Raw genomic sequence first — 14,402 nt, 5'->3', positions numbered from 1 at the left:
ATACTGGAAATTTCAGTTCATTTCTGGCAATAAATAAAACAAAAATTGAAATTTGCAATCAAAATTCAATTTTCAATTTTTTAACTCGAAAATTGAAAATTGAATATTGCCATCGAAATTCAATTTTTTTGACCAAAAATGTCGTCAAAAATTGAATGAACGAAACATGCACACACGTGTATAGTCAACGTTTTAAAACGTTATTTTTCCCAATAATTAAAAATTTTAGGTAGGAATCGTTTGCTTGTTTTTCCTATAGTTTAAAGATGCTAATATATCTCAAATTTTATGGTCAATGACTTTTCTGGTGTATATGTCTCCCAAATTTAAGAAAAGTTTTGTATTTTAATGTACCTTTTTGTTATTTTCTGTTTTCAGTGATTGAACTTTGCAAGCCAAATCCTTGTCAGAACCATGGTCGGTGCATAATGACTTCCTTGAATGATTACAAATGTGATTGCCAAGGGACTGGATACATTGGGCCAATATGCTCCAAAGGAATCATCCAATTACCAAGTTTTCCTACCTTGAGTGCCAATAAAGTTACACGAAATTTGATCGTGGAAGCTAAGCCTTCCCAAGAGATTGTGATTAAACCAGTTGTGCCTAATGGTGTCATTATCTTTCATCCTAATCAATTGAAGATCACTTATCCAAATAAGCAAGCAGTCTTTCGTATCGAATCTAAATCCTGGTGTGGTAGAATACGAGTTGATTTTGAACTAAGTGGTTTAGATGCACCACATTTCTTTACACCCCGATCGACTGTGATCAGAGTATCAGCAACCAATCATACAAACCTCAATCGATTAGTGTCTAAAGATATGCTGTTTAAGCAATGTCATCCTCTTAAATTAGACAAATGCCCTTCCGGTGAAGAACTCAACCTTTACTCTAGCTGTATATGGAATTCTAATAAACAGACAACCGGTCATATATCAGTTGGCACACAACACGATTTCAGGGTACCATTTTCAATCGCAGGATTCAGTCAACCAAACTTCAATAATATTCTTTCCCCAAGGTCATGTTTAGGTGAACTAAACGGATACCGATTTCGAAAATGCACTTCAAGTTGTCCAACACATTTTACAACCTCCGAATACGATTTCAGTATCAGAAACCAACATTTTACTCAAGCATACTTAAAGCAATTGTCTGAAACCTCACCATGGTGGTTTCAAGTCATGGTAGAACCATCATTTAAAGGATTCGATGTTAATGATTTTCAATCAGTTATCTACAGAGGCCAATTACCAGATAACATTCCAACATGTCCCAATTTACCAAAAATTAACCGTACAGGAATCTACTCGGTGTTTGCAATCAAGACCCCACTTCACGCCCAATTTTTGTCAAGTCAGTTCAATAGCCACGGTATCGGCACGTCGTGCGTCGTAGTGGATTTGTGTCGCCGACTTTATTACTTGTCATTACCGATGCGACGGACTATTGATGCGACTAGCTTGTTGAATTCCATTGGATTCAGTAATGAGCAGTTTGCAATGTCAGGGTTGAGCATGAATACTGGTAAGATGGTTTTTTCAATTTTGTAAGATGACTATTTGTAAGTGGCCGTAGCATTAAGGTAGAGTACCCAGCTACAGTGCGCAAGGTTTCGAGTTCGATCCCTAGCCGGGTCATACCAAAGATTCCCAAAATGGTACTTGATGCCTCTCTGCTTGATGCCCAGCAACTAAAGAGAAGGATCAAGGGTAAATGAAGAAATCCAGCCCTCCTCTACCTTCAGGTAGACAGCTAGAGAAAAGGGAGCCTTCGGATCGCCCTAGACTGCGGTTGCAAACTTACTTACTTACACATTTGTAAGGATGGGGAATGAATATTATTATTACCTTTATCTTAGGATGTTAAGAAATTTTAGCCCATCCCCGTAAGTGTTATTTGTCTCTCCGATATTTCTACAAACTTTTGGTTTGGAGAGATCTTTCATTTTTGACGTTTCTTTGAAACAATCCAAACCGAGATCCAAACACTAAATTTCAAGTTCTTTTAATCGAGCCAAACCCAAGCCCAAGGTTATGATTTTAAAGTCAGTTTTTACATGCAGCATTATTTTGAAATATATCCAGGCGAGCAGCAGGTCCATGGAATTTGAGTGGAAACAGTAAAAATTGACAAGCCTAATCGATAGCCAACATCTCAATTTGATTGTTCAACTTCCCTGTCTATTTCTCCTGATTAAGTAGCAAACATTTGGGTATTTGTTTGATGTTCATCATAATTCCTAAATCTTTGCTCCATAGGTGCAGAGAAAGTTTCAACGAGATGTATGAAGATTTATGATGGAGATTCAATCGAGCCCAAAAATATTTGTGTAGAAGGGAATATATGGGCCAAAATGTCTGTTGTCAAAAAGCGAAGGAATTTGTTCAATTTAACATTCGATGGAGAATTAGTGCTAGATGTCGAAAATATTGAAAGAGTGAGTCTACTGTTTTTTTATAATCATTTTTGACCAAAAATATCCATCATCTATCTATAAGGTGTCGCCAAATTTAATTTTTTTCACGCAATCTAACAAATTCTATTCCCTTTGAAAAAAACCATTTTAGCTAAATTAAATTCCCGTCAAAATTTTTTGACCAGTCATTTTTTATGAAAGCTTTGAACCTCAAAATTTTGTTAACATTCTTGAGACTGATTTTTATTTTTTTACAGTTTGGGACGACTCGTTTAGATGAGTCGAGAGAGGTAGCAGCAGAAGGTGAAATGTTCTTTCAATTCAAATACTCTTTGGCTGGTGGTAAAACCACTCTTCAAATCGCTGATAAAAACGCTACAGTTTACAAAAGAAATATAGGTGATTTTTCTTTATGTTTTGCTTTCATTAGGGTCTGTTCTCACTAAAAAATATATTTTGAAATTATAACATTTATATCATTAGGTCAGGGATATGTTATAGCGGAGCTGGATAACGCACATTTAAAAAAGCCTTGTTCTATCTCTGTCAGGATTAAAATTTGATATGAAATTTAACTTTTCTAATTACAAACTCGTGAAATTTGGATTTCCTCTTAGCCAATGATTCTGCTGCTGCATTTATCGTTCACGATTAAAAACTTTTGTAATTATCAAGAGGGTCTGTAAAACATTGGTGAATGACAATTTAAAGAAATGAAAAACATTGTTTTCATTAGTAAAGTTATAAGAAGTTTCTTCTCTAAGATTATAAATAGTACTTTTTCATTTGAAATACCGCGCTACACCGCGGGGTGCCTCACTTTCTAACTGATATTTTCAGATAGCAAGTCGGTATGTCTGATTATGGAAAAAATTTCAAGTCAATTGAAACAATATTTGTCAAAATATTTACATCCGAAATTTTTAAAGAGAAATCATGAAAGCTTCTCAAATTCATAACACACGCTGATAAAAATAGATTTCATTTACAAGGAAGCTTTTGGGGTATCTTCTACAAATATTATTTTGATGAAAAACGGGAACATCATAGTAAAATATGTGCAAACGTACTGCATGAATACTTTGTCTGCTTCATTTTTCTTATAAAAACAGAACACTCAATGGGACAGAGATGGATTTCTATTATCAACAGTTTACAATAGAAAAGACAAAGAAGCAATCTGCTAAGGAATTCTCGTCCTTCATCCAGCTCCGCTATAACATATCCCTGATTAGGTGAACCATAAAAATTAACAAAGCTTAAGCGGCTAAATTAATGCGAGGGTTTCAATCGACGGGTTTCAATGATATTTTTAAACTTTGGATTGTGACTAGAACTTTCTCATCTAAGTTGGTAATAGGTTTGATATCTTTAACGCAATAACGCTTTGGAGTTCCACTGACCGAATACTGAAGCGTTCCATCATTTACACTGAACCGAGAAAGAGATTTGGCGAAAATTGATGTAAATAGTCACGAATATTTTGTTTTAGGATCATCACACAAGCACGAAATGGTGATTACGACGCTCGCAAAACACGTTCGTTTCGTGTACGATTCTCTTACCAATACGTTCTCGCCAAACAAAGATGAGCCTTTCCAAATGAGCCTTAAGTACAGCCTCACAGGTGGCTCAGTTAAATCAGTTACCAATCAAGCTAAAATTCGAAGTCTATTGGTTTATATACATCGAAGTCTTGATCGTATTGTCAGCCAACTTGGTTCAAAAGGGATCAAATACGTCGTCACAGATTACGTCGGAGAGTTGAGTCGTAATATTAGTTTGTATACCCGTCAAATACAATCTGCCGGCTATGAGATGATGCTTACGAAACAGTTAGAACTCCAAAACAAATTTGTATACCTGAAAGAAATATTTGAAGATTTGAAAATCAAAATTCAAAAGGATTTACCAACTGATACCATCATGATTGGGAGAATCGAAGCTCTGGAGCGGCGCCTGCTATCAACCGATTTAGTTCCCATTCCAGAGATGAACCCAATCAAGGAAAATATTCACGGATTCGAAATACGTTATAATGGAGGTCTTTGTATTCAAAAACTCTGTTTCAGATCATGTCACGTGACCGTTAGATTCTCGATTATTGACGATTCTATACAGTATGTTAAATGCCAGCTTCTTCATGAGGAGCAAATTCGAAGAGATGTTCGTCTTTCCAAAGGAACTGTTGTCACCATCAACCTCAGTACACAAAATAAAGGAGCATTTGATATGACATTTCAAGCAGCATTTTCATTTTTCCACCAAAATGTAAACGGAACAGTATCTGTCAATCAAACATCCGCCATTTTTGCTGTCCGAAATTTCCATGTAGCGGAAAGTTTCATTTTTGACATCCGTGGAGAAGCACTTGTTACGTCAATCTCCACGTGGGAGTCTTTAACTGTTTTGTTTCACGGGGAAAGCAGCCAACACTGTCCACAAGTGAAATTCTTTCAAAACAAAATGATTAGTTTTCTGCATAAAAATGCTGACTCAGTATCAAACAAAGCAAAGTATTATTCCGATCTTTTCAAAAACTCGACTGTGACTCTAAAGACTTTAGAAAAGAGTAAAACAAAGAATTTTCAAAACGTACTTAATTTGAAGCAAGCTTCGGACGTTGCAACTGCCGAGTATAAAAAGTCAAGAATATTATTCCATGCTGCTAAAGAAAGATTTAAATCTTACCAAGTAACAACATACCTTCGAGATTTCGAAAAACGTTTAGATCAAGTATGTAAACTCAAAACCTGCCCGGAAAGGTGTCTCGGAACTGAAATATGCCGGGTATGTCAAAAGCCAGAAATAGTCAAAGCCAGAATACTGAAATGTCAAAATATCAAGAAAAAGGTTCGAGTTACTCAAGAAGAAATTTTTGATGATGCCTGCAACAAAGCCATAGATATTTACAAGAGTATATACACCGGTACCTGCCGGACAGGAGGAGACGTATCAGGTTTAAGAGCAGGTATCCCGAACTGGACAGGTGGTATTGGAGAGCTGATAGGTGGTCCAGGTGGAGCCATCATTGGAGCACTAGCCGGTGTGGTGGTTGGACAGTTCTTTGAAGGTATTTATATCTTATAATCCTTACTTTCCGAATTACCTTTTTCTATAGATAAAATAATTCTATATAGATTATTTGGAGTATTTTGAACTATCTTCATACCTATTCTTGTTAGGTTCAGATAAATTTTTAATTCAATAATAATAGCTCGATGTCTTCCCATTTTAGAGCATTTATCTTAAATGCATAAATACTCTGTATCTCGTCATGATCTCGTGAACATTTATTGCTCAATATTGTTTACACTATCTATTCAAAATTACATCATCATTTTTCATTACTTTCTTTCAGGTTGCACAGACACGTGGGTAAAACATCGTGTGCGTGAGGTTCAAACAGTCGCGTGTAAAAGGACACGATTTTATACGAAAGAAGAAGAATGGATCGAGTCAAAATGCAATAGTTTCGATCAAAAAGTCATCTCAGAGTTTGGTGTGCCAGCAAGTTGTAATTGTTCAACTCACTGCGTGATGACTCAAGAACCGAGTTGTCTAGAAAACTATAATCAGTGTCGTAACCAAAGAAAAATGGCACTGAAACGAATGTTGCAAAGTGCTCACGTGTTTAATACAACCGCTCTTGAGTTTATGGAATTTGAAAAGAAATTAGAATTATGGGCTAAAAAGAAAGCAGCGGCCTCGTTAGAACTTGTTGAAGGCCAACTCCGGTACAACCAATCACTAAAGGATTACAACCAAGCTGTTAAGTACGCTCAAATGATACACTCTAGCCTTCTCAAGCTCAATAACATCCAACAGATCGACGTTTGTTTAAAAAACAAATGGAATGAAGTAACTAAAAGTTATACCTCAAATCAACCATTAGTCTTGAATACAATAAAGTTCGGACCACTGTCTTTCGTCAGAAAACACTTGGAGACGGAATTCCACATTCAAATTCAAAACCAAGGATCAAAATCCATTGTTGTTAATTTGAATACTTATGACATCCAGACTGCGTTTGATGGAAACATTCTAAGGATCGCTTCTCAACTGTTATGCCAGCATTCGTCAACATACACGAAATCACCTTTATCCCCTCTGTTATTCAGATCCAATTCAGACTTAGCGTCAGCAGACTTGATGTGTAATCGAGTCTTAGAGCTATATGGTTTCATTATCTATCCAATCGAATCATTGGACAAATTAGAGCGTTCTATTCGAAGTAAAAGAGCTAAAATACATCAAGAAATAGCAATAACAAAAGCTAAGTTAGATTCCTTTAAACAAGCAAATACAGAAGAGAGCAAAGTTGATCGTCAAGCAACGCAGTTGAGATTAAACGAGCTTAAAGCCAACGTGTTGCGATATTCAAATGAGAATCTATTACGCATGTGGAGAAATGATATGGAGAGGTTTGCTGCTAGAACCAGTGTTCTTGTCGATCGAGGGGTCGTTGATGGGCTACTTCAGATCGGTGAAGAGTTCCTACAACTCATTAAATACTCAGGCGTACCTAAAATCGTTTACTATGCATTATTTAAAACCATTAGAAACGGCTACACACGCCTATACTTCCAAGAAGGTGCTATCAAAAATCTTCAAGGCGAAATCCGGACTTTAATGAAAATTTTACAATCAACCTTAAAATTGACCAGATTCTGCTCACAGAAATTAACTGTTGAGATCGATCAGAAACAAAGAGTCGACAAGCTACACGGTGATAATGTCACGCTTCATTGCTTAACTGCTTTATCTGGACACCAGAACTTAAAGTACACGTGGTATAAGAACAAAGAAGAGTTGTCATGGGAACACCAATCAAAATTGAGCTTTCAGTCACGTGATAGTGCTACTTATCGCTGTATGGTTGAAACAGCCGTTCTACGAAACGTTTCCAGCGAGGTTTACGTCAATGTAGAATCAAAGCCTTCGATAACTGAGCCTGTACATGATATCTCCATTGAAGACAGTGAAGAAAAAGACTTCACTCTTTTCTGCAACGTTACTGGCTCACCTACACCTTCCATTCAATGGCAATATAAAAAATTCACTGATTGGACCTTCACAGACATCAATGGTGCACAGAAACCAGTCTTGAAAATCACTAAACAAAACGCAAAACCTGGTTTCTATCGATGCATTGCTTCAAATAAACATGGACAAGTTTTCAGCAGCCAAGCCAAAGTTGAAGCCTTGAAAACATGCATCGCTCGCCAAGCTTTCCGATTATCTTTTACCGTACCGCGAAATGACGTCACTTTGCTTCTCAACAAAATATTTTATTCAGATGACGCTAAGAAAGCATGGTCCGTGTCACGAACACAACGTATCACGCTTGCTATCACTCACCACGATCCGAAATCGAAAGTATACTTTGACCTGTTAGATAAAGTCGTCAATGAAACAAATAATGGGTGTGGTCACACTGATCGTTCAATGGTTTCCATGGTAGCAGTCAGCAAAACAAATATGGTGCAACTATTACGTAATGTTTTGAAAACAATGTCGGTCAAAACAAACGAAAATGTTACCATTGCAGAACTGAGGGAGGAGTCGAGATCTACGTTGTTATTAGAACCTAACACTAAAGAATTTTGCCCTACTGGATACGTATTGCATCATTCACAATATAAATGCGGTAAGAATTCCTTTTTCTTCTCTGCTCTACCGTCGTTTTGTATGAGATTCCCATTTCCGCACTAAAATTCCTTTACCACTTTTCTACGGAAAAACACCAAGACTTCAGGCAGTTGAAAAATAAGCTTCTGAAAGTTAAAGGCAATTTCATGAGTAAATGCAAGATTTTCTGCACCTTTACAAACAAACCCTTTCCAATCTCATGCCAGTTATCTCGGGAAAAATAGCAGAAAGATTCCGGAAAAGTAAAAATAAGAATCTTTGTGCGGAATTGGAAATCTTATACAAAACGACGGCATAGATTTACCTCTCACTAGTGGTTGCATAATTGAGAAATATCTCTTTGAGGATTCGGTGAATTAACTTTGAATTAAACGAACTTTGTCCGTTGCCTGTTTTAAAGGACCATGGATAAGGGGTATTTTATATTGCCAAGTCTACTCAAATACCTTTTGGGTATTTATTGTCATAATGTATAATTTTTTTGAGTCCAACATGACAGGGAATAAATGGATTGTAGTCTAGTAAACCAGGTTAGTAACATACCGTAAAATGGGAACGGTTGTACTTTCTAGTTTCCGCAGGAAAAGGATCCTATAATTACTTTACAATGCGAAAAGACCAAAGCTCTGAAGTACTTAGACGGTCAGCCTCTAAGCCATAGCAGGCCCGGAGGAAGCGGGGAGACTGGGGAGACTTCAACCTCCCCAACTTTGAGCAAATTAAATTTTTTTCTCAAATTCCTAGCGAGTTTTTTCTTATTTTGATCCTTCTGCAGCTTGCTCACTTTTATGGTGGTTCCGCTAGGCCTGCATAGGCCTTCGTACGCAATATGCAATGCCAGTATGCCTTTATGATAGAAGATCACAAAAATGAGACAGGTCAGTTTTTACCGGTGGCTTTATTGCAGTAACATTCTCGTCAGCTTTTTGACTAGCTGCGGTAGCAAAAATGGTACAACGGAGCCTTTTTGAACATGTACGGAGAAACGGGAATTTGTTTGAGTTATGAAGACATGATTATATGGTTGTGTCATGGTTTTGTTAAAATAAAGGGATCAGTAATTTATGAATGCTAAGTATATTGAGTAGTTAGGCCAAATGAATCCCATGATATCGTTTTTCCTCTCTGGTTATTGATTTCGGATTTAATGAATGAAAACATAAAATATGAATAAAGTCATAATGAATTCTTTTTTTTTTTCAAATGATTACATCATATTTCCATTATTGCACCATCTTACTTACGTTCTTGTTTCATCATCAAAATTCTCTTATAACAACAAACCAAAACTCGTATATAACTGAGAAATTATATGTTAGTAGTTATTATAGATAAACATGTTATAGAACTTTTCTAACGTTTTGATTTTGTCTTCTGGACTGTGATGAAATAGGTCTATGCTCGCGAGCTACTTTACCTTTCTGTATCGCATTCAAAGACCTTGTATTCTTATGTCATTGTATTCGGCAGATTTTTGTATTTGGTAGCTTATTTATATAGAATCTTGCTACTTCAAGGCTTGCTTGGATACATATTTTGAAAACAAAGTTTTTGTATTTTTCATTTAAAGGAATTTTAGAAAAATAAGTAAAAAGTAAGTAATATCAGAAGTAATAATGGAGAACCAGTCTTTGGAATCGCAGACAACAGAAAAGGTTGCTACCCTTGGTGAGCGAATGAAAACATTCGAGCGTACAGAACAAGTCGAACCGTACCAAGCATTCATTGTACGAGCTGATGGCAATCGTTTCTCAAAATACACCAAAGGTTTACAAAAACCTTTCGATGAAGCATTTCAACGAGCTATGGTCAAAACAGCCAACGGATTGATGGATCATTTCAGCTGTGCTACCATTTTTGTATGTTCAGATGAAATTAGCCTGGTTTTCAGTCCAGTATGCAGTCAAGAAGAATCAGAGGCTAACCAAGCATCTAACAACAAACAAACGCACATTTACTCTGGGCGTCATAATAAGATCGAAACATTGGTTAGCTCAAAAGCCTCTGTTCTCTTTAACAAGTTTATGTTGGAAGAAGTCAGGCTAAAAAGTGCCGAAAACCCTGGTGTATATGCCAAGACTTTCTTAGATAGAGTTGAAAGCCAAGATGCTATTTTCGATGCCCGCTTGATTCCGTTTCCTCTAGGGAGCGAATTCGAGATTGTCAATAATCTAATATGGCGTTCTTGCTACGATTGTCATAGAAACACTGTTTCATCATACGGTAGACACGTGTTAGGTACAAAAGCGTGCGAAAATAAAAAGTCTCACCAAATGATTCAACTTATGAAAATTGAGAAAGATTTCGATTTTGATGAGGTTCCCACGGCGTACAAGTTTGGTGTTTTTGGTAAAAAAGCTTTACATGTGCTAACTAACGATCAAGGAGAAAATTACACTCGTCATAAACATTTCAATTTTTGCACCAATCTTGTGAAAGAAGACCGAGATTGCACTTTGGACTTATTTATGAAAAAATATTTTGAAGAGGGACTAATAATGCATGATGAATATGTGTTGTAAAAGTCAGAGATTGAACATTTTACATTTTGGTTATTCTTTATAAGAGCTAGACGGAGTTCTTTATTTATGTAGGCTTAATTGGTCCTATTTTTTGGTAGTTTGAGGCTAAGTTTGTTCTTTTGTGTTTATTTTTTATGGAAAATTGGGGAACACCATATTTTTAATGATGGTTTCATGAAAATCCAGTCAAGGCTCAGGGTTGTTCTTAAACTGTTCTTATTTTTTGATGTTTTTGAGCCTCATTATTCTTTTGAAAATTGTTCATGAAAATATAGAGAAAAAAAAGTTTGAATAATGAACAGACCAGAAAGTCTCAACAATAGTTTACTATTTTTGAAAGATGATTAAAGGTTTTGTTTAATGAGTGATAACGTTTGCCTACTCATCAATTTTGATTTACAAGCTTTTTCATATTGGATTTATACGAATGTGGCGCAAGATTGATCAGAAAAACATTTTTTTTCTTATATCAGTAAAATATAACGATAGGTTGACACTATCCTGATATGAAATATGTGTCTGATATGAAACGGGAACACTTATGTAAAAATAAAACCTTTAAGAAATAAATACTATTTGTAAGATTTTAAAATTCTTTGGAAATTTTGAACAGATATTTATTTCAATTGAGTTGCGAAATCTGAAAAACAATAGTTTAGGGGAGCTCCACAGTTATGGCGAGGGAGCGGAGTTGGTCCTTTTTCGAACAAAGAGACAGAATTTGGACAGAATTTCAAAAATTAGTTTCTTGTGAGCTGTGTTTGATTTTGTTAGACGGGATGGCGGGATTTGGTACCCGTAAATCCTTGGTCTGACTTTGCCAATATTTCGAAAGCTGATTTAAAGTCTCTGGCAACAAAAAAAATCTGCATCGAGTATAGACTGCCAAAGTGATACCTATCTAACATCATTACATCCATATAACTTTTATTGGAACATAAATTATGATTTGTCTGTCCTTGGTCTATTCTGCTAGCATCACTCTCTGCTCTAAAATGGGATGCAATGATGGACCCCAGCCCCACTGAAAGATTTGGACAAAAGACTTTGTCCCCAGTGGGGAATCACCCTGGAATTTCAGCCCCATTGGGAAATTCGTTTTGATTTCATCCCCACTCGAAATTCAAAATTGTACTTTTAACCTTGGAACAGTAGAATTTCTATCCCTGTTGGGAATTTCAAGAGGAATTTTTATCCCTGCTGAGAAAAGCGTTCCACCGGGGCTGTGAGACAGGGGTGAATAGACGTTAGATGGAAGAGGTTTGGAACCTTTTGTCCTTGTTGGGTATATACTGTATTACGTACTTTGACCTTTATCTCAACCCAGTGAGAATTTTTCAGCCATCGGGAAGAAAGTGACGAAGCTACAAACATACCAATGGGAATAGCAAATCTCTTAGCTTTTTAGCGAGTGGGGATTTCAAATTCTATGATTTACAGCTGAAAATTCCATTGGGCATTATCAAAATTCAATTAAAAGGGGTAACAAACGGGTCTGAGTTTAGTTGTATAGTCGATTGGTATTAAACACCCCCTTCTCACAGTCCCCTGGGACCCCTTTTCACTGGAAAAATTGTCTAGAATTTCGTCCCCAGTGGAAAATTATCCTCCAATTTTTGTCTCCAGTGAAAATAATCAAATAAACCAGTCCTCACTGCAAAATGTTATGCTTTCTATCCCCACTGAACTTTCTGACTTGAAAACAAAAGAGTTGAAATCCGTAGCCATAAAAAATATGGAAATTTCAATCCCCATCGAGTTTTAGTTCGTTATTTTTACCCCCACTGGTTGAAAAAATCCTACCGGGTCTGTGAGAAGGGGGTGTTATTAAAAAAGATATTTGTCTTTCTTACAGTACAATGTCCAACTGGTACAAGAGAAGTCGATAATGTTTGTCAACCGTGTTCAGCTGGATACTACCAAACAAAAGTAGGCCAAAGCGCATGCGTGAAATGTCCGTTCGGTCATACGACAAAAGAAGTTGGGACTACCAGTCCTCATGATTGCTTTGTTAAGATTTAATTATTATTTTTTAATATCCTTAAAATATTGAGAATGAATTTTTTAAAGTTATATATAATTAGCTTATTCATTAGTAAGGGGTGATTATATATCGAGTGACCCATAAAAAAGTTGATTTGTTCATGAGTAATTTGATTTTATTTTCTTATTGTGATTTCTAACTTTGTTATTTTGAATTGACTAGAGGTCGATGAAGAAATAGGAGCATGTTTTTTTATTTAACACAAAATTGATATACATGAACTAATGAGGATCAGGAAGTACCTGACCTGGTATGAAATATAGGCCCAATATGAAACGGGAATACTTATGTAAAAGTAAAACCTATAATGAGGAAGTTTTCACGGGACACTCTGTATGCTTAGAATTATTTTTTTGTTGCTACGTTTTATTGAATTATTCGTGTAAGTATAGGGATGGTATTTATTTATAGCTGCAAAGGAAAATATTAAGTCGTAAAAGAAACCGTTAAATATATTAGGCTATTTCTGTTTGCTTTTTTCTTTTAAAGCAAATGCCCACTCATCATGATTAGTAATTATCCAATACGAAAAATTACAACCGTTACTTCTTTCCAAGCTGGCACTAACGTTGTTTCAACGTTTATCTAACGCTCTCAGCGTCCATTTAATGTTAGATGAACGTTGAAGCGACGTTGTGTGCCAGCTTCTTTGACGTAAAACAGAACAATAGACCAACGGATAAGGTTTGGCGTAATGATGTCCCCTCAGGTCTTTTCCGTCACGTTCCTATCTTTGAATGGGATTTGCCGTACAATTTTCATGACGACATCGGCGCAAAAAAAGTAGCCATCAAAATACTTCAACACTTAGGTCCCCTTAGATCAATTAAATATCATCGTGGTGTCGGCTTCTTGTAGCTGTTTTCTCTCTTCTTCTCTATCCACTCGTATTTTCCTCGCTGGAGTTTGTAGGCTTTTGTTCATTCTCAAACAAAAGTAGGAAAAGTTGGAAAAATGTGAAGTTAATTGTTGTGACGTCAGTTTGCAATTTGAGCAGAGAGTGATGTCAACAAATTGCTTTCAAACATGCATATTTATAATTCCCTAACCTGATAACAGCTGTTCATATTTTTCTTACACGGACCTCTGAAGGTGTATGAAAATTAAACATCTGAGGAAAATAGTCCTCCCGCGAAAAATTCTGCAACAAGAATCTTGTTGTACGCCGGAAAGTCAAAAACTAAACTTTCCTGGCGCCCTATTTTCAAACACAATCACGCAACTTTGTTTTCATTCCCAGTCCTTTTAGAAGGAGCGCGGTCCTTACGATTTTGATATAGTATATTCGTCAAATTGTTATGTTTTCACCCATCCCTTTAGAGCTTCAGCGTGGTGGGCAGAAAATAATTACAATCTGATCTCAGGTTATAATTCGCAAAGTGGAAACTACGTTATCGCTTAACTAAAAATATTATTTAGATGAGATTATAGGGGCTAAGTCCCTAACTTTTATTTTGAAATTTCCCTTGAATAGATATCTTCCGCTTTGATTTCGCGTCGCAAAAAGATACTTTTGCATTTGCGGTTTTTGGACGGAATTTATGTTAAGGCACTCCCACGCACTTGGCGTCACAATCGTGTCAATATATCACTCAAAGTTAGCGTAATTGTTAAAAAGAGAATATCTAAATTTCGCTTAAACAGGATACTTAAGTTAGCGAAATGGGTAGGAAGTCATTACCAAAATAATTCCCCAATGACTACTTAAAAGAAATAAACAAATTTTTTCGCTTATTAGTCTTGTCAAATGATTAATGTTTTG

At 36.2% G+C, this 14,402-nt stretch overlaps 1 protein-coding gene across 1 annotated transcript in view; it reads left to right on the top strand.

Moving 5' to 3' along the window:
- LOC136811748 (uncharacterized) overlaps window positions 1–8,137 on the top strand; it is a 53,447-nt gene extending 45,310 nt beyond the window's left edge. Inside the window, exons 14-18 of the mRNA XM_067068367.1 lie at window positions 379–1,530; window positions 2,265–2,443; window positions 2,680–2,821; window positions 3,915–5,495; window positions 5,784–8,137. Of these exons, the coding sequence (XP_066924468.1) occupies window positions 379–1,530; window positions 2,265–2,443; window positions 2,680–2,821; window positions 3,915–5,495; window positions 5,784–8,137 (5,408 nt within the window). The remainder of the gene's footprint in view (window positions 1–378; window positions 1,531–2,264; window positions 2,444–2,679; window positions 2,822–3,914; window positions 5,496–5,783) is intronic.
- Window positions 8,138–14,402: the final 6,265 nt, after the last annotated feature.

This window comes from Clytia hemisphaerica, unplaced genomic scaffold (assembly GCF_902728285.1).
Source record: "Clytia hemisphaerica strain Z4C2 unplaced genomic scaffold, Clytia hemisphaerica genome assembly, whole genome shotgun sequence".
Classification (NCBI taxonomy): domain Eukaryota; kingdom Metazoa; phylum Cnidaria; class Hydrozoa; order Leptothecata; family Clytiidae; genus Clytia; species Clytia hemisphaerica.
The sequence above is the reverse complement of the archived record's forward strand: the minus strand, read 5'-3'. Positions and strand labels throughout refer to the sequence as shown.